The 20,119-nt window shown below is 36.6% G+C and overlaps 2 protein-coding genes, 1 long non-coding RNA gene and 1 pseudogene across 10 annotated transcripts; 1 reads left to right on the top strand and 3 right to left on the bottom strand.

Moving 5' to 3' along the window:
• The first annotated feature begins 3,130 nt into the window (after window positions 1–3,130).
• Window positions 3,131–5,658, top strand: LOC113283875. Of its 2 annotated transcripts, XR_003327795.1 has the most exons (5): window positions 3,132–3,564; window positions 3,669–3,748; window positions 3,955–4,019; window positions 4,793–5,135; window positions 5,335–5,658. It is a non-coding gene; the product is annotated as an uncharacterized LOC113283875 (long non-coding RNA). The 2 variants fall into 2 exon arrangements; XR_003327794.1 differs by having other exon boundaries at window positions 3,131–3,564; window positions 4,793–5,422.
• Window positions 5,659–5,723: 65 nt separating this feature from the next.
• Window positions 5,724–10,953, bottom strand: LOC113283874 (F-box protein At3g07870-like). 7 transcript variants are annotated; one of them, XM_026533251.1, is made up of 5 exons: window positions 10,786–10,953; window positions 10,083–10,209; window positions 9,146–9,250; window positions 8,044–8,151; window positions 5,724–7,961 (listed from the first exon to the last, which is right to left on the bottom strand). In XM_026533251.1, the coding sequence occupies exon 5, from the start codon at window positions 7,368–7,370 to the stop codon at window positions 6,042–6,044; it is 1,329 nt and encodes a 442-aa protein (XP_026389036.1). In that variant the 5' UTR covers window positions 7,371–7,961; window positions 8,044–8,151; window positions 9,146–9,250; window positions 10,083–10,209; window positions 10,786–10,953; the 3' UTR covers window positions 5,724–6,041. The 7 variants fall into 7 exon arrangements, with proteins under 7 accessions (XP_026389036.1, XP_026389038.1, XP_026389039.1 ...); XM_026533253.1 differs by having other exon boundaries at window positions 10,105–10,209; XM_026533254.1 differs by having other exon boundaries at window positions 10,146–10,209.
• Window positions 10,954–11,826: 873 nt separating this feature from the next.
• LOC113280259 lies at window positions 11,827–12,924 on the bottom strand (annotated as a pseudogene).
• Window positions 12,925–14,894: 1,970 nt separating this feature from the next.
• Window positions 14,895–15,860, bottom strand: LOC113278296 (cysteine-rich repeat secretory protein 55-like). Its single transcript, XM_026527178.1, has one exon. It carries the CDS (start codon window positions 15,844–15,846, stop codon window positions 15,052–15,054), a length of 795 nt encoding a protein of 264 aa, XP_026382963.1. The 5' UTR covers window positions 15,847–15,860; the 3' UTR covers window positions 14,895–15,051.
• Between the last annotated feature and the right edge of the window lie 4,259 nt (window positions 15,861–20,119).

The raw sequence follows: 20,119 nt of genomic DNA, 5'->3' as shown, positions 1-20,119 counted from the left end.
CCCTAATCATTTTCACTTCTCCTTCTCTTTCTTCCTCTCTGCCCGTACCACCTTCTCCACCGAACACCATGTCCGCCACCGTACACCACCACCTTCTCCACCATACGTCACCACTTCCACCAGCTCCAACAACCACCCTACTTCACCCTAGAAACGTACCCATCACCCTAGTTAGCCCATAGCACAAACCCTACCCACTGCTAGGGTTTTGATATGGGAAAACAAGGTAGATGGCTATGATTCATCACATGCGCATGGAGAGAATGAAAGAAGAGCAGCAGAAGACACATGGGTTCGACAAGACCAAACGAGTTAGGTAAAATAGAAAACCTAATTTCATCTTTTTGATTTTTGGGGAATTTTGGATGAACCCTAATTTAGGGTATAAATACTGGGGTTTGTAGAACGTGTGAGGGGTGTTCTTGGTTAGCCGAGATACCCCCTAATTGGGTTAATTTCAGTTTAATTCCAATTTTAATTTCAGTTCAATGTTTAAGTTCAACTTCAATTCCAGTTGTTAATCAGTTTCAATATGTTCTAACTTCATATGCTAGGGGTTAGATGATACTCTTGAATTGTATGCTAGGATAATCCATGATCATGTTAACTGTTCTTGTAGTGCTTAAATTTAATAGGACTGATAATATCTACTTGAGTGAATGCATCTGTGATCAGCTGTGCTGTAAGAAGACAACTGATTCTAGGGGTGAAAGAATGATGGTAGCTAAGAATTCAGTCCATTTGAAGGACTGTGTTTAACTGTCTTAGGTGATAGATAGCTTCTTGAACAACAAGCCTGTGATCAGCTGTGCTGTAAGAAGACAGCTGATGCTAGGGGCAAGTGAGTAAAGATTAGTCAAGAAAATCATCCATTATGATCTTCCCTGAAATGAAACAAGAACAATGATTTGATTAGGTACTGCCTTAGCTTAGGATCAAGAAGTGGATTCAAAGGCCCTTGCATGTTACTGTTTACTGCCTCCATTCAGCTCCATGTTAGCTTAGGAAGCATCTAGAGAAGCTAGAAAACAACATTTGCTCCCCCTTGTCCCTGTGGACTTTCCCTTTCTTCCCATTCTAGCTACAATTGACCCTGTATACTTGCAGGTCAATTTGTAGGTTGTTTATAAAACCCACCACATATGCGTTGGAGCCTGCTTGTATCTGGGTGAGTTCAAATCATGTTACATCTCGCTATGGGTAGCGTGCCCTGGCTAGCTTAACTGAGAAGACTAGGGCTTTTCCTAAAATTTAATAGCCTGGCCTTATACCTGCCCAAACAATCCGGTCGGTACCTCTTTGAATCACTATAAGAGTTTTAGTTTTAATTTCGTCTATATTCTACATTTGAAGATTAATTGCACAATTATTGTTTTAAACGGTAGTTCGTTCAGTAAGTCTACAAATTCCTAACATGAATTAAATCAATTATTACAGAGCTCTAAAAATATAAAAATCACGTAGCATGGGTAGGCCTTAGTTGCTAAAATAGGCTTTTGGTGGCCTTTGAAACTCAAAATAAGTGTCTTTATCTGACCTGCCCGGACTGATGGGCTTTTTAGGTAGCTGAATGTGAAGCCCGTCTCGCCTTTCCAGGATTGAAAAGCGGGCCAAGCTCCCCTGCCATACCAAATTTACACCCTCTACAAAAGCCTATAGAAAGTACTAGGTAATTAATGCCTGGTTAGATGTCAATAATTACTAGGGTTTTGTCTTTTTCCAATGTTAGGTATAGGTGTGTGAGGACATGTATCTAGAGTAGGTGGTATATAAAGAAAAGTCTCTCAGACCAATTGAACATAGATCTCACTTTTCTTATCACTTAGGGCGAGTTTGGCAACCAGGATATCCCAACCTAGGTTGGGTTATCCGTGAAAAAATGGTAATTTTATGTTTGTTTTGTACATATTCCAAGCTGGGATTGGGATATCAAAACCTCCAGCGATTTTCGAACTCCAAAAAAGAAGGTTTGCCGTATTCTCCCATAAACTCGTTCTCCCGGTTTCCTAGTCAAGAATAGTGTAACTAAAACCCATTATCACTACTGCTAAAACCACGAAAGGGTTTTAAATACTCTCATCTCATCTGCGTAGTACTATAAGCAAGCTTCATACTCCTTGTTCATAGAAATCCAAGGTATCAAACAAAAATTATTGACTAAACACTTTTTGGTTAATTAAACTCTTTTTGATTTACGAATTTAATTAAACTCTTTTTGGTTGTTTACAGAGATTCTTCTTATTCCTCCGTCACACCAGGTAATCTATCTCTCTATGAAAATCCTTTTTCTATTTCCTGAAAACAAAACTGGGTTTTGTTAAGATTGTCGAGCTAATTTTTGGTCGAAATATGTTCCTTTGTTAATATCAATTCTATATTTAAATGTGTTCCTTTGTTAATGGACTCAAATGACACACCACACTTGTTTGATAAATTTCCTTAACGGGGAGTTTATATTTTTCTATCATAAATGATTATGTATCTTAGTTTTACTTGTTGTTGTCCATGTTCATCAATATCTTGAAGAATGTTAATTAGGAAAAAGAGTTCATAGTATGTTAATAGAGTATACAGAAGTGAAGAATGGTCAAATGGTACAAGTTAGTATCCTTTAGATCACCGGTAGTTATGGAGAATGAAAATCTGTTTATCCTTTCCTAATAAATGAATTGTGTTCTTTTTTTAATGGGTACCAAGTAAATCTTGTGAGAAGTCCAAATATATATTGCAGCTAGTTACATTTTAGATTAAAGATTTTTTGTACATTGAGTGTTACTGTAAACAATCGTCCTTTAGATTATAATTTCAGTTCAGGCACTAGTATGTCATTACAAAAGAGTGGTCTTGTCCTTTAGATTACATTTTAGTGGATTTGTAGATATTTAAAATTTCATTGCTGGTTTATATACTGGACATTAAACTCTGGAGTTTGAAACAAACATCATTTATGTTAACCTACAACTGGATAGCGTGTCAAACAAACACAATTTTAATTAACCCGGATAGAATAGAATTTCCGACAAACATCACTTAAACTGACCACTGTTAAGATTATCATAAATTAAATCAAGATAACCTATCCTAGGATATGTTATCCCATTTCCAGGTTTCCAAACTGACCCTTAGTTTTTCTTCTCCTCTTCCAAAAATTGGCTCTGCAATTGATGTCTAGGCTCTTTTTCTTTGGTATCATAAGACCAAAGAAAATAAATCTTCAAGACAAATCATGATGAGTTTATTGATGATTTGTTTTTAGATACGAAAGAAAAAAATCTAGAAAGATCTGTCGGTGTCTTAGAGATGAAAAGAGAAGATATTTTGCAAATCAAGAGTTTTAGAGATTCAGAGACGAAGAAAATCTTAGAAGACACAGAAGAAATGTAAAGCTCCGGTAGTCTCCGTTTCTGGTCAACACGGCTGGTCAAGATGGGTCAATACGGTGAATGATTATTTTTATTCCGGTTCAATGATCCAACGATCATGGTTTATTGGATATTTCAGCAGTACTGCTATAAATTGATAACGGTTAGGGGTTTTTGAGTTGCCCGGCTCTTCTCTAGAAAGGTAGCTCCTCCTTCTCTCTAAATTCCGCTCATAGCAGGGTTTCACTTTAGGGTTTTTTTGATTCGTGAGAGTTTGATTGTGATTTGTTTGATGTTCATGTGTAGGAATTAGTAGAAATCTGCACAAGTATTTGTTGATTTACAGCAACCACCGGGGATACTCATCTGAATCCCTCTGTATTCTGGTAAGTTTATGCTTCGATTCTTAGATCTCGATTCTTGTATTTAGATGATTTTTTTCTTTAAAAGTCGGTAGAAATTAAGATTTGGAGAATCTCTTCCTTCTCTCTACTCTAACTTTCGCTTATACTAGGGTTTCATTCTAGGGTTTCTTGTTAAATTTCTTGATTTTCGAGAGATCTGATTGTGATGTTTTGATTTTCATTTGTAGGAATTAATAGAAATCTGCACAAGCATTAACACCGGGGATACTATCTGAATCTACTCTATATTTTGGTAAGTGATTTCTTAGATCCCGATTCTTATCCAGATTCTTGAATTTAGATGATTATTTTCTTTTTTCTTTAAAAGTAGGTAGACATTAGGATTGGGATTTAGGGTTTTTGTTGTTTTTGTTGTTTTTTTAAATTCTGTGCAACGGATTTGGTTAGTGGGTACTGTTTTCTTGGCTTTAATCCTGTTCATATTTGTGTGTTGTTAATGTTTTTCCATGTGATTTTAGATTTCTATTTTATTATATGATGGTTATGTGCTACTACTTTTTGTGATATTGGTTGTTTATCTGTTTCGCACCATGTATGTTAGTGCTTCATGTATAGTACTTTAATCAATCATCTCCGTAGATGGATAATCGCGGTTGCTAGATGTAATGTGAGTTTACTGGGGACATATCTGAAGAAAAAGATTTTCCTGTTTTGGAACACCTGGATTTATGTGGCGTTATTAGTACCACACCTTTAAACTTCACTATATCTTCTCTTACACTGAATTACATATCAGTTATCATAATTCAATTCATAATACATTGAGGTTATGTGCTCTAAACCTATTTGGTTTAATCAAATTTAGACTATATGTTGTTCGAAAATGTTTCTTCTCTGGTCACGGCTGATGTTGGTGTACAGTTTTCTTTCTTATGGTTCTTTGAAACCAAGTTTTTGAAAGTAATTGCTTCTTTGGTTGTTTGAGATTGTGGAGCGGACTCTTAGTCTCTTATTATTAATGTTTTTTTTTATGTCATGTGATTAGTCTGTGTGTTTTATTGATAGATCATGGAGGCTGCTTTACGTCTAAGGCATATTCAGTGTAAGAACCTACAAAAGCGTCAAAAGTATACATCAAAACTTTTCCCCAGCCTACACTAGGGGTGCAGGCAGAGTTGAATGGCGTTATTGATGGCTGCCAGCTTGTCTGCGCGGATTTTGGTATCAATGTCCCAACTGCCCCAGCCGACGAGTTTCATGAGAACATGGAAATAGCCTTAAAGAAGCCTAAGAGTAGGAAGAATTCGTCTGTGAAGCTCTACCGTCAGCTGAAGCCAGTTTTAGATGCTTATTACGTAGCATTTCAGACTGAGAGGGACGCCTTGCTGCTCTTGCTGGAGTAAATTAGGTAAGGGAGTTCTTGTTCATGTTTAAGTTGATATCCTATGTGGTGATTGGAAGCTTGCGAGTTGAAATCCTACAAGCTTGCTTGTGTAGCTTTTGGAATCTCTACAAATCGTTATCTACCGTATATAAAATAAGAAATATAAAATTAGAAAAAAAAGACAAGCTTTTGGGCTTCAGCTTGTCCTGTTTTTGTTTTTCAGCTGTTGACTTTACACTGGGAGGAGTGTTTCTTATATTGCAAAGTTCCCTGAAGTTTGCCCGGGATGACTGAATTTTTGTTTGTTGAAATATAGTTTTACACACTTACTGCCACTTTGTGAAATTTTCGCGAACCTTCTACTTAAAATGAGGTTAAGAGTGTTCTGTTACAATACTGCTTTCCTATGTACAACTGTGTTTTGTTAAATGATGCTGGTCAACTAGTCTATGCATTGTGCCATTGTCGGAATTCTGTGAAACTGTGTTTTAAAACTCAAGACTTTGTTAAGTTTCAAGCCAGGAATCTGCTTCAGATCTTGTTTTTGTGATTTTTTTTGTTGTCTTTTTTTGGAAGACTTTTATTTGTGATTCGCAACTTGGTTATGCACATGTAAATGGGTTCCATAATCAAGGGTCGGATTAAAAGTATTCCGGGCATTCAATCATCGGGTCCGTCTATTACTTGCTTACGAAACCATTACATTATTGAAAAAAGTTATCAGTGTTGCTATCACTGTTAAATATCTCTGAGATGTAAGTAATCACATAAGATGGGAACTTGATATACACTCATAAACACCATAAGCATAAGTCCAACAATTAGAAACGTGAACCTCGAATGGTAGTTTTAAACTTTTAATCATAATTACTCACAACCAGAGTTTTAAGCCGCTACGAACGGGGTTTGGAGTTTGAAGAGGATAAGTCACTATGAACGGAGTTTGAAACGCGTCGTATCACAAACCTCACTCAGAGCAACTCGGTCTAACTCATCAATAACATCATCATCCCTTGGAGACCGGACCCTGCTTGGGTGAACCGTGTATCTCTTTGAATTTTCTCCCATGACTTCCAATGATGCAAAGGTATTTACATGAGCAATTACTTCGACGGCTTCGAAATAGTCTGCTGATGCTTCGTCGGATATCATCTTCAAAAATGTTGTTTTCGTGTCATAACAATAAAGCACGGATTCAGCATATAAGAATATAATTTCTCCCTTCTTTGTAAGTAAAATCGGCTTAAAGTTCCTTTTACGAGAACCCATTACTACGGCTTCATAGTCTATATCAAGCTCCATACGCCAGGTCTCCCTGGAGTCGCTACTTTTCATCACGGACCAGATTTCAAAACGTAATTTATCCATATAAAGACACAAATGCCCTCCAAGTGCTACAAGTCCACATCTATCGCTGTTCTGACGGTTTTGCAAACAAAGAGGGACACGTAGCAATCGAAATTCTTCCTTGGCCAAGTCAAAGGCCACAACTTTGTTGTACGCAGTCCAATAAATCGCATCGTTTGCATAGGTACCCGTACCCGCCTTGAACATATCCAGTCGATGAGAAACTTTGCCTATCGCTCTCCACCCACAACCACTGCCAAGTGTGTATACCTCAACATTTCCTTCCTTGTAGTCGAGGTAATGGATTCTAACAACCTTGTACTCATTGGTAGACCGAACATACCCAAATCCACATGCTGTTTTCCCATACATGTTTACCTCTCCTTCCTCGATGTCAAAACGATCACCACTGACGTCTTCTTTCTTTATAACTAGTTCAGGAAGATGAACGTATTCTCTTGTAAGGGGATTACAAATAAAGATGGGATCTATAACTAAATGGTGGTGTTGAAACGTACAAACCAAACCATTGCAGGAGCCAACCAAGTGATTAAATAAAGGTTCTTCGTGCATAGGAGGATGATAAATCCTTTTCAGATTTTGATTGTAAATGTATTCCTCGTCAATATCACTTACTTGTCCTCCATGGAAAAGTAAAGTTCTCTCGACATCGGGATCGTCGATGCGACAAGCAAAAAAAAGACATGACTCCACCTTAGCAGCTAGATTATCACTGCCATCGTCGTCACCACCATGGATTTGGGTAAGCAGACGTCTGAGGTGCATATTGGTAAAGTTACTTCCGCGGATGAGAGTTCCCCATTTTTTACAAACTAATTTGCACTCGAAAACAGATTCCGCTGGTACCCGAGAAACAATATCTAGCACGATATCCGAGGGAAGAGACTCCATGGATCCTTGTACAAAAATGACACAAATCAAAAACCAAAAAGTAAGGATATCTCTCAACAAACAATCTCGGGTGGATGTGCTTTTCTACAATGCTAGACCTTGTCATTATATAGGCTTCAATGATTCCGGAAACAACACCGAGACTAACAAGAAAATCACCCAAAGTAGGAAACAAAGCTGAACTAGAAGACGGAATCGTCTAGTTTTAGCAATTGACCGACTTGAGAGCAAATCAGCTTGACGTGTTCAACACGTGGCAAAAGACAAGCAATATTGGTCTACGTGTCGTCTTTATATGCTCCGTTCGTATTTCTCCCAATATGTATGACATTAATCTCAAAGGACATATTAAGGTTAATTAAAGATTGTCTCATGCGATGGTGAGAACAGTAAAGTGAATACATAGATCGATTTTTTTCCTTCCTCTAACTAAGAGATCGCTGAAAAAATCGAAAAATTCTTATTGCTTATACAAGTTTTGGTGTAACAACTGCAAGGTGGATAGCCAGCGCATCCCATGTGTCTTTGTAAGAGTTACTATTCACTTTCCTCTGAAAGATGCAACTGCCTGGACAAGGTTGATGTAAAATCCTATGAATATGGCGAGATCATTAATTTACTGAAACAAAACTCTATCTATATGATTAGAAAAACAAAACATGAAAGATCATACCTGCCATCTTTTTCTCCTTATTTGGTTGGGCTTCGAAACCTTCTCGGTCACTCACTATATAAATATGTATATGTGGTTAAAGCCTCTAAGGTACGTCCAGTGAAGAGCCTGTCGAGAAGAAGCAATCAAGACAAATTTCATGTGCTTTCCAGAAATTAAATTTCAATGATTCAAAGCAGTTTTTTTCAGGTTTAGATTTTCCTCTGAAATCAGTTTGGACGTACAATACAGTTTGGGTTCATTCAAGTATATTTCTAGCCGTACTTCCAACACCAGTGTCTTAAACAGAAAGTAAGCTATAAAAAGTGGGTCACTTTTCCATCACTTGGACGGTGTCTTAAACAACATGTAAGATACAAAGTTGGGGGTATTGATAGACCTAATCCTCTCACTTTTTGTAGTTCAAATGTAAAATATCATCTCTTTTGGATCCTCTCCAATGTTGAATATGACAGCCATCTCTTCTTTGACTGCATGCCTCATGATGCTGCTTAGTCTGGAAGTTGGAAAAAGCTCAACAGTGGGTTCTCTCTCTTCAAGGGCAAGTCCACCGAATCCCTGTCTAGATAGATGGCTTTCAAATGGGATAAGCAAGGTTGATTATGGTGTTTGGCCTGTTAGCTGTTACAGACAAAGCATGAAAAGTTTAAACAGGTTCGCATCTACAGGGTAACGAAAGCCAACGTTTCACCTACCATTTTTAAGGCCTGCTAGTGAGGTAACGCACGACTTCCCTCAGTTCCTTTACCCAAAATCTAATGAGGGGAATCTAACCCTGAACCAATTATTCTAAAATAGAAAGCACACCCTGTAAAATCTCGACTACCATGTTGTCACCTAAAAGATTATCAAACTAGTAGTCACACTCTACTGAGCACAGCCTAATTGACTACCGTTTGGGAAAAATGAAATTAATTAAAGTCAAATATTAATCACGATTACTCTAGCAATCATAGGAAAAGGTTTGTAAAACAGATGTAATTCTAGCATAATGAACAGGTACATGACCTGCTAGTTCTACTAAGAGTTGATGGGAGTTCAAAGGAATTCCAGACAACTGTTTTGATTTGTACTATGAAGATAGGCTACACAGCAGTCATACCTTTTTCTCTATTTAGTGTTTCAAAAGTGTGTCTCCGCTACTTGGTATCACTGGTCGTGCCATCAAGAGCTGCAAATATTCACGTCCTTGGTATTGTTTCTTATGCTGCAAAAAGATAAAAGTATAACTCTTAAGCCTAAAGAAAGTCAGTGTTACAAATAATGAAACAGACGGCATTTAACACAATGTTTTACAATTTCAGACCTTATAAAAAGATTAAAATGAACAAAAACAACTTTTTGCACATTTTATGTGATGATATACCCAGAACAAGAACCTTGACATTATCAGATCCAAACAATATGCTCAATGACCAAGTATTTTAGAATGTCTTTATGATATCGAACAGAGATCCTTAATGTCTCCTATAAGAGACTGTTTTATGATCTAAAAATTTCAAAAATTATGTACAAACTGAAATCATTCGTATTGTTTTGACTGATATTAATGTTCTTCTGCCATTTTAAGGCCTGTTGTATTCATACTGCTCCAAACAGACCAACTAGGAGAAAAAAAAATTTGGGTTCCATATGCTAAAATGATACGTAAAATAGAGACAAAAGTCGAACATGGTAGACCTAGTTTCAGCTTTCACATGACATAATGTGTTTCAAGTTCACTAATTCTTTGCATTCTATTAAGCCGTCAACACCACTTGAATAGCAATGTTGCTATAAAGGGTTATCAAATCCCAAGGGAATTACCGATACCAAATTGGGTTAAGTGCAAGTGTGCAAGCATATAGTCAGTAATTCAGTTCAGGATTTTCCATTAAGATAATTAAGAAAAAAATCTTAAGGTTCATTAATTGGATGCACGGCACTCTAATCCAGATCTAGATTTGGCATCATCACAAGTGCTTAAGCTCCACAGAGTCGCCAAGATTTGGTTACAACTCATATTATAATAATCAAATAGAGATGAGATGAGTACTAACTTAATCAGGATTTGATGCTAACCCATAAAATAACCCAACAGGTTCTCGTTAGAGTGATCTAACCGAGTATAGGCGAGTTCCTGAGCTCGCCGCTCCCAGCCGAGCAGGATCTGAGATACAAGCTCGACTATTCCATTGCGGTACATATTCACATAACCAGGGAAAAATTTCCATCAATTGTTACTCAATCTACAAAGTAACTCAAGAAACTAATTCTAAGAAAACATCAAAAAAAAAAAAAAAAACTAATGTGTTGTAATTTTTTATGGGAACTATAGATACCCTTATTTCCATTTTACTTTCCATCAAATTTCAACATAACAAATTAAAATTCCAATTTTAGAAAAGAAAAAAAAAAGAAAAGAAATTCAAGCATTGCGTGATTATAACTAGTTTTGCCAGGATATAATATACAAACCAAATTAGCGATAGAGACTATGTAACTGATTCAATAGTACTTGGGCATCTTGCACTAAAGAGGTAATTCTAGATCTAATTAAAAACTAAATATATGTGACATAATCAACAAAAACAATCACCAATTTGGCAACCCTAACACATGATTGGCTCAGCGAGTGATCAGAAACCATTAAATTAGACAGACATGTTACTGCAAAAAAGTAAACCATTTACACCAAAGTGCATAACAAATCAAAGAGCAGCATCAGAAACTTAATTGCAAGTACGGAGTTGCAGTGTTTACCTCCTGACAAAGAAACATGAACAGCCTGTTCTCTTTTCAGATCAGATTTAAGAGGAAACTCAAACTTGGTAAGCTTTTCGGATTTACAGCCGTCAGATAGTCTCATTCCATGTTCTTTAGTTCGAAGATATACAGAGAGTAAAGGGGAAAAGAATGACGTAAGATAGAGCAATGATATTAAGGGGGGCTACCACACATAATAGAGATGGGATAAATAAAACCGTCCTGGGACCCGCCTTATCAAAGCTAAAGGGGCCCATTTTGGGTCGTTGGTCCTACCCTCGTGGGACAACGGTTGCAGAGATGGCAGGTCATCTTGTAAAAAGTTTACAAGGGTAGGAACTGCTCAATAAGTTGCAGCAAGAGTAAGAGCAAGTCTTATGGTGGAATCCATCCATCTTTCATTTTCCACGCCACCTCAGCACTTGGAACTGTGGATGGAAGCGCAAGTGCAATGATGGAATAGTAGAAACGTTATTCTTAATGGAGCTAAAAAAACGCAATTAAGAATGAAGCTTTTTTTTCAGCCGTTAGATTTCAACAACTCATTTTAAATCTACGGATAAAAAAAACGCAATTCTTAATTGCATTTTTTAGCTCCATTCTTAATTGCATTTTTTAGCTCCATTCTTAATTGCGTTTAACGCTATTCTTATTGGCGTTCAGATGGATTCCACGGACCCTTCTACCAAACCATGGAGCCTTGCTTGGATTTTCTGTGGAAGACCCCAACTTGGAAGCCACTAGACTTGACATTCCATGAATTTTCCACACTTGAAATAGGTTGGATTCCACCATAAGACTTGCTCTAATGCAGCTTCTAATTCATAATTACTGTAAATCGATGGGCGGCACATACTAGTATGCAACTTCCGAATTTTTATACTACATCATACTACTGTAAGATTGAGTGCTTAATATATCAACATATTCATTGTACAGTCAAAACCATTAAACAAAAAGCGATTACAACCTCGTAAAATGTCGCTTTTCGCACACCATTGTAAGATCAAAGAGTAGCAACTATACAGAAAAACAAGATTAACCTGAAATTGATCTAACATGTGGTTGCAAAAGCTTCGCCATCCCAATTGGTCGAGAAATGCGATGAATGATAAACCCATTTGAATACAAGACATCTGGTGCAGTTATCTCCACTCCATTAACAGAAAGAATCTCTTCATTCTCAGCAGTACTCGAATTGACCATTGTTATCTGAAGATCTATATCTGGAACTAAAGTTGTCAGGGGAGTTGCTGCAGAAGAAGCTGCAAGAAGTTGTTTGTATGACCATCTTCCAGGTACTAAATGAATCATTACAATCTTTTCCAACAATGGTGAAGGTGATGAAGCTACATAAGAAAGTTATGCTGGTGCAAAAATTGTTACAGAATTCATCAAATTCAACTTCTTTTTATGCGCTTCTTCATTAAGTACTGAATTCAATCCAATAGCAAATGAAACAAACCCGTTTGAGCTTAAGGTTCTGAGAATTCCATTCCAAGAAACCCTTGTTATTGATTTGCCATTTGAAATAGACCCACAATTTGAAGATTGAATAAAGTGATCAGAACCCAGATGAAGATAGATTGGAGAAAAGGGTTTAAGAACACCATGAATTATGTACGAACCTTGATTGAAAATACCAGGGTTTGAAATCAAAACTCCATTAATTTCAACAATACTCTGTTTTTTATCAATCTTTGTTACAGTAACGTTTATTCCTTGAAGAAGTGTTTGTAAACAGGTGTTCTCAGGTTTTTTTTTAAACGTGATGGAATCGTGAATCGTGAGTTTAGAAGGAAAAGTATGAAATTTCATAAGATCTTTTAGTAAACGTGATGGAAGAGAAAGATTGGAGATGGTTTCATCTCGAATAGCGAAAAACGTTGAAGATGACGATGATGAAGAAGATGATGAAAGGATTAATTCAGGTGAGATTTGTAAAAGGGCAGCCATGAAATGAAACCCAGAATTTCTTAATGCTAATGAAGCATTTGATGAGATTTCGCGTTGAATTGGTGGTGGTGGTGGGTTGTGGGTCTTTGGATTTGGTGGTGAAACTGCTACAATTGCAAGAATTACAGTGATTATCATGTAGATTGGTGCATGCCACCAGTGTGAACAGGAACACGCCATTGTTTCAGAGAGGTAAAGAAAATCTAGAGAGAAACAGAGAGACTGGTTTTTGTGTAAAAAACAGAGGTTTTCTTTGTTTTTCTTATTCTGTTTCTTGTTCTCTTTCTTGAAGTGTTTGTAAATTGGGGGAGAGGGAAACCGGGGAAGAAAGATTTATTATTGAGACTGTTGGAAACGATTGTCCCAGATTATTGCGGATTAGTGAAATAATCTTTACAGATCGTTACATATTTTCTTTTCATTTCATTACAGTTTGAATGGGAATAGATTTTTGCAAGCAAGGGCGGTCAATCCCTTGTTGGCAGGTCAGATAGCCCCCAAAAATGAAAACGACTGGTCGGAATTGGTGGCCGGGTCAGATCAACAGCTCGATGGATCTAGTCTGGGCGGCTGTTCCGGACTGGACAGCACCGGTAGGGTGGGATGTACTTGGCAGGGGTGTCATCGAGGAAGCAGATTAATGCGGAGATTTGAAAACGAGACGGAAAACCGAACTGTCGGCATCGAGAAGGGTCGAGCGAAGAGTGTTTCCCTTGACAACAAGGGGGCTGAGATGATCTGACCACGCCGACGGGACATCAAATGTCCGTAACAGTCACGGTCTAAATGGTGCGGATTAGCTCTCCCTAAAACCACCCAACCCGAGATAACAAAGGGTCATTTTCACTGTTGGAAAAACGCTGAATATGACCCTAGTTTCTATGGCGTGGTTCCGACGTGCAGGTGCAAATTGATTTTGTTTAGGGTCTTTCCGGCGGGACCTAGAAAGGGCAACTATAATGTTTCTTGCCAGACTCCAAAAATTATTGATGTACTTTTAGACAAATTTCTCCAAGTTTTTAATGAGATTTTTTTTACCATCAAGCTGTAGTAAAAAAATAAATAGTAAAAAATCACTAAACATCCCCCACATTTATAGTTAAATTTTTCACAACCAATTTTACATGGTATTGAGCCTATGTATCGTTAACATGGCTTAAAGATAGACCGTTTCCCAAGTGGGGTTCTTCATTTCGAGATTACTGGTGACACATTTGGGCAACAAATACTAGTAGCTTTGGGAATTTAATCGATATGTGTATCAAAACTACTTTTTGGCTTTCGACTTAAATAAGTCAGCAATTTATTTATTTTTTCCATTATATTCGGTTTCGATAGCACATCAGAAATAATTTTTCAACTTTTAGGGATCGGTTTGGCTGTCCAATTTAGAAACGATTTCTAAAAGTTGAAAAGTTAACTTTTTATGAAGCAAAATAAGCTTGCTTCTGAATTCTGCTTCCGGAGAAGCAGAAATAAGAAACAAATTTGTATCCAAACGCACTATAAAGGTAATAACCGGTATAACGGGCGCTTAACCTCACAAACGGAGATAAGAATCCATCCTACCAAAAGTAAGTTCCTAAATAAATGATTGATGGTTGGAAAATTGACACTAAAACAGGGTGAAGAAAAGAATGTTATCTCTGGGTTCAAGGCTCTAATAACAGATTCTTTTCGACAATTATTCGACCCTTCCCGATTGTATTGGCGAGTATAAATAGGTCAATGAATATTGCCGTCAGGATACTTGAAGTCCTACGACAATGTTGGATTCAAAGCTTGTACAACCTTGACCCAACCAAGAACACACATGTTTTGATTCTGATGATGCTTGTTAGACAGAAAACAGAGAGTTTTTGATGTGTTTTGAATGAAAACAAGGACGCTATTTATAGAGAGTTTAACATCTGTTGAAGATGATTCTTCATCTCCAACAAGCATCTTTTCAGAGCGAACAGACATCTCTTCAACAATGGTGTCTGTTGGGAAAACAACGTTTCTGTTCGGTTTTCTAACTGTCATAAGAAAACCCTAAAACAAAAAATTCATACAAGACACTATTTCGCACTCTGCTAGGAGGCGCTGCCTCTAAACCCCCACGACCTTACTGGTCAGGTCGATCACCGAAAATTCTGTATAGTGCCTACAAATTAAGAATTTGTTGAAAATATCCAACAATTGATGTAATAGCAAATTACTACAAACATTCAAATATTTTTCTAAAAAATACAACAAATGTCCTGAATAGACATTTTTTTTATTCTTGAGTAGGCATTTCTAGCCATACTATTGCTGGACTTAACTCTATGGATGCAACATATGTCTTGAATAGACATTTTTGTCCGTAGAGTTGACGGGATTGATCGGATAAAATATCGGATACAGCTCGTATCGAACAAAACAACTGCTATATATAGAGCGACAGCCTTTCTTATCCTTGCAGAACCCAGCATAATTTCCAACGGCAGTTGCTAAACATTGCGAGCAAGCAAATTTAGATAAATCTCTAGTGCACTGTACAAGAGAATACAATGTTTCGAATTCTGATAACTTAGTTTGTCCTTTGGCGAATGCTATTCTATTTTTACGATCCAAAGCTTCCGCTGTAATTTTATCCGTTAAATCTCCGAGTACCTTCTCGAAAGCAGTAAAATCACCATTAACGTTTTCGACGTTAGCGTAAATTATACCGTTAGAATTATCCAATTCTCCTATAAATTCATGAGTATCGTACCGTAAGAAACAGAATTCGTACAAAATTCTTGCGTCAGCTTGGTTAGGACATAGTTTTTGGATTTGGACTGATGCTTCTTGGATACACTTGGAGCATTCTTTGGTGTTTAGAACATCTCCTCGGCATTGAGCTTGACCGTAAACACGGTCATTGCCGGAACCGGAAGATAGAAATGTGTAACCTTGGACTGAAGTTTGAGATACTAATTTGGGTAGTATATCATCAATGTTGGATGAGATTTTTGTACTGTTTATTTTCTTGTTGTCATTGCAGAAGCTCCACCAAGGATCTTCTGCATTGACGTAAGTAAAAGCAAGAAAAAGTGAAAGGGTGAAGATGAGATGGTATGAGAAAAATGACGCCATTGGAGTGTTGTACTCGTTGGAGTTTGGATGTGTTCTTAAATAGATTTCAGAACATAGATAATAAGAGAGATGCGTGGAGGAGAAATGGTGATGCCATTGGCCATGGAAAATACTATTCAATGGCAGCCGTTGTTGACCGTTAATGGGACTTAGTTTTCAAGTTCCAGCAAGATTGTAGTAGACTAAAGGATATTCCGCACTTTTTTAAAATATTGGTTTCTAGTGATGAAGATTGTTGCTCCTAGCAAACGTTCAAGTGCGCACAAGTATTTGGCTGGCCTAATAAATATGCAAGTTTTGGCAACCCCGGAAGTCACTAAGTCGTGTTTGTCTAGTTGGACTCCTAACCTATAACTTGCGAGTTCAATTTCCACTGCCGATCCATCAAGAAGAAAGCTAGAAAATAATGAACGTGACGAACCATCTCCTAGTTGAGTGGTCTTCTGCCGACCTCCCAAACAGGAGGTAAGGAACAGTCCAGGGGTTTGACTTTTAACATGAGTAATTTAAGATATGTGGTATAGCCGTATAGGGTGTTTTGGTTTGGAGTACCCAAAATCATTGCAGCTCTTGGATATTTCAAGACTTTAATCATTTGAATGTTCCGCGTAGCTCATTTCAAAGGAGGTGTTCTGTGTAGTTATTAGTTGGCTGTGCAGAAAGGAGAACATGTTTTATGAGTACCTTTTTGTCAGTTGGGTTTACCGTTTTATTGTTCCAACTATGTATCCTATGTTTGATGCTATCAATCACATGGTTAAAAGCTTTAACTTTGGATTTATTTATAAATAACGGGATCTTAGGTACTTGTCCTTTAGGTAAATAGGACTGACCTGCATTACTTCAGTAATGTCCATTTTTAGCTCAGGAGAAGTATTATTACTGAAAAAAATGCCTGATTTAGCAAGATTTATCATTTGCCATGAGCATTCACTGAACTGAGCTATTAGCAGCAATAGCTTGTTAGCTTCAGTTATATTTTCTTTGAAAAAGATGATGCAATCATCTGCGAAAAGCAGGTGGCTTATGGGTGGAGTCTTTTTTACTATTTTTATTCCATGGATGCTTCCATCATTTCAGCTTTCATTTGGGTTCTAGAGAAGACTTCCATACATAGTATAAATAGGTAGGGGGAGAGAGGGTCCCCTTGCCTGAGTCCCCTAGACGGTTTGAAAAAATCGCAAGGGAAACCGTTTAGCAGAATAACAAGGCAGGTGGTGAAGATACATTGGTTGATTCTATTTCGCCATTCAATGGAGAAACCCATTTTTTTCTAAAACAACTAGGAGGAAAGGCCATTCCACCATATCGAAAGCCTTAGACATATCTATTTTTACCCACATCCATCCTTGACTATCTCTTCTAGTTCTCATATTGTGGATAACTTCGTGTGCTACCATGGTATTGTCGTTTATTTGTCTGCCTGGTATAAATGCAGACTGATAAGGGGAGATGATTTTGCTTAGAAGAGGTTTCATCTTCTGAGCCATGAGTATAGATATCAGTTTGTAAGTAGTATTACATAGTGATATTGGTCTAAAATCACCTGGGGAGGATGGAACTAGAAGTGGCCATTACTTATGGCAATCAAGTGATGGGTGATCTCAAGCATTCGACCCTACTTCTCTACTTTATTTGTTAAGGTTATCTTGTGCGGAAAATGGGTCAATTCTCCAAATATTTTAAATTATGGTTCTAATGGACCAGTAAAAATTAAGTATGGGTGAAATGGACATTAAAAATCATAGACAACTATGTCCTTCATATTTATGTTTTTTTCTTTCTTTTTTGTACTTTCTCTCTCCAATTTGAAACAAAACCACAAAAAAAATCATAACTTCCAAAATATATATCCGATTTTAATATTTCTGGATAGGATTTTAAATTATCTACAAAACAACATCCATTGTCGATAGTAAATTCAAAAGTTTTTTTCCGAAAAAAATTAGCAAGGATGAAGCCGGTTGCATCCTGCTTAAAATTATTCCAAAATTAACTAAGAAGAAACTGGTTACATCTTGGCTTAAACTAATATATGACGAATTATTCGAAAAAATAGATAAGATGAAACCAGTTACATTTGAGTTGAGCTAAAAAAAAATTATTTCCAAAAAATATATAGGATGAAACTGGTTACATCGGCTTAAACAAAGATGAAAACAAATTATTTGAAAAAATACCTAAGATGAAACCGGTTACATCCTGGGTTAATCTAAGATAAAAAAAAATGGAGAAAATACCTTAGATGAAACTGATTACATCCTGCCCTAAATTAACGCTGAAATTATTCGAATTTTTGTTAAGATGAAACTAGATACATCTAGACTTAAACTAAGTTAAAAAAAATTATTCGAATAATAGCCAGGGTGATTCTAGATGCATCCTGGCTTGAATAATCATTTTTTGCACCACCGTCGATAAAAATCACCACAAAAGCAACGACCAATAGCATTAACATGATCCGCTAACATTATCACCGCCAAGACGACAACTAGTAACAAAATCATTTTTGCTTTTGCTTTAGGGTCGACCAATCCACTAAGCTACCTACCTAACCAAACAGAGTATATGTCAAAGGAATCTCCGATTAATTTATCATAGAAATCACTTACAGCGTGATCATCTTTCACATTTACATCCAAACTCAACAAAAGAACAATTCACACACGCATATTTAGATTTGGTATTTTATCCACAGCTTCTTCATTTTTTTTCGTGCTCAAAATTAGCTCAAAGGCTAATTAAATACTTCGTGATTCATCCCTTCAACTGAACCACCAGGTCTACCTCTCTATAGTTCTGTATCAATTTATTTGAATTAATCAATGGCATATCCTTAATCTTGCTCTTATCTGAATCTAGATAAGCTTCAAGTGAACTTAGATTTGACAGTCCATACGAATCTTTTTAATAAATCTGCAAATTCACTATCTTCTCTTGAATCAGTCGAACGATTACCGGTAAAAGTTGCCGGAGTGCTATCGACCTAATGGAGGAAAATGATTAAGATAGGTGATAAATTGCCGGTCAAAAATTTAAAGGGGAAATAAGAAAAAGAAAATTGTTTAAATAAAAGGGTTTAAAATGTTAAGGGATATTTTAGGTAAAAGGTATCTTTTTATTTTTATTTTTCTGGATGGAATATCCAAACAGGATATTTGAACAGTATCTTTTTGATTCCTGTCCATATAAACAGTATCAAAATTTATTAGTCTGTTTCATCCAGTAATTATGAATTTTGATCTTTTTAACCAATTTTGTGTATCTTATGCCGAGGGTACTTTACTTTAGAGCCTACTTAGTAAGTTCGATTTGCATATTTCACCCGCACAATTTGTGAATCGAATATCCAGCCTAAAATGAATTATAGGTGTATTTATAAATTACCGAATTACATGGACAGTGTAATGTTTTTTCACGCCATCCACCGGTCTAAGTCCCATACCACCAATTCACATGTTATCTGGTGATTATATAATATATATTCAATATGTACAATTCATTTAAATAGTTAAATCATAGTGTCTTAGGTGTAATCATGTAAAAAATGATTTTTTTATAGGTTAACATGTATCGAATTTTATATGTTGAATTCGTATTTCTCAAACGAATTATACACGTATGTATGCCTGTCGAATTATCCCTAAATAACAAACTGTTGACCGAATAGTAGACCGAATTTACATTCCGTCAAAACGAATAATACTCATATGTTTATCGTCCCGAACTTTTCCTATGCCATGAATTGCTAACTAGGAATTAGACTATCGATTGGGATCCCAAATTTATGAAATAAATTGCTCCTTTCTTCTCTCGGTCACCATTTTCTTACTTATTAATTTATGGGGAAATATAAATGTATCCCTATTTTTTTGTGCGCATACAGACGTATCTCCGTTTTTTTCACTTGTACAGATGTACCCCTGTTTTAACCGTTTCTTTAAAAAAAAAAACCTAACGGAAAATTATCCTCCATGTCAGCAGTTAAGTCATGTTAAAAAGACCTTCCAGCCCTCTAAATCTAACAATGAAAATACATTTAAATCATCAAAACCATTTACAGAAGACCCAAAATCGAAAAACAAAAATGAAAACCCTAGAAAAAAATTTAATCAATCGAACACACTAACTTTTCTTCTTCTTTTTCTGGTTTCTTCTTCTCCTTCTTCTTTCCACGTCTTAACTTCACCATTTTTACTTGTTCTTTACAAATTTCTTTCATGATACAGAGAAAGCCAAAGTTTTCTAAGAAACACAGAGAATAGAGAGAGGA

Source organism: Papaver somniferum, chromosome 5, assembly GCF_003573695.1.
Source record: "Papaver somniferum cultivar HN1 chromosome 5, ASM357369v1, whole genome shotgun sequence".
Taxonomy (NCBI): domain Eukaryota; kingdom Viridiplantae; phylum Streptophyta; class Magnoliopsida; order Ranunculales; family Papaveraceae; genus Papaver; species Papaver somniferum.
The sequence above is the reverse complement of the archived record's forward strand: the minus strand, read 5'-3'. Positions and strand labels throughout refer to the sequence as shown.

Coding starts and splice junctions, on each gene's coding strand:
- LOC113283874 (XM_026533251.1), bottom strand. CDS start 7,370: ATGGAGTCTCTTCCCTCGGATATCGTGCTAGATATTGTTTCTCGGGTA.
- LOC113278296 (XM_026527178.1), bottom strand. CDS start 15,846: ATGGCGTCATTTTTCTCATACCATCTCATCTTCACCCTTTCACTTTTT.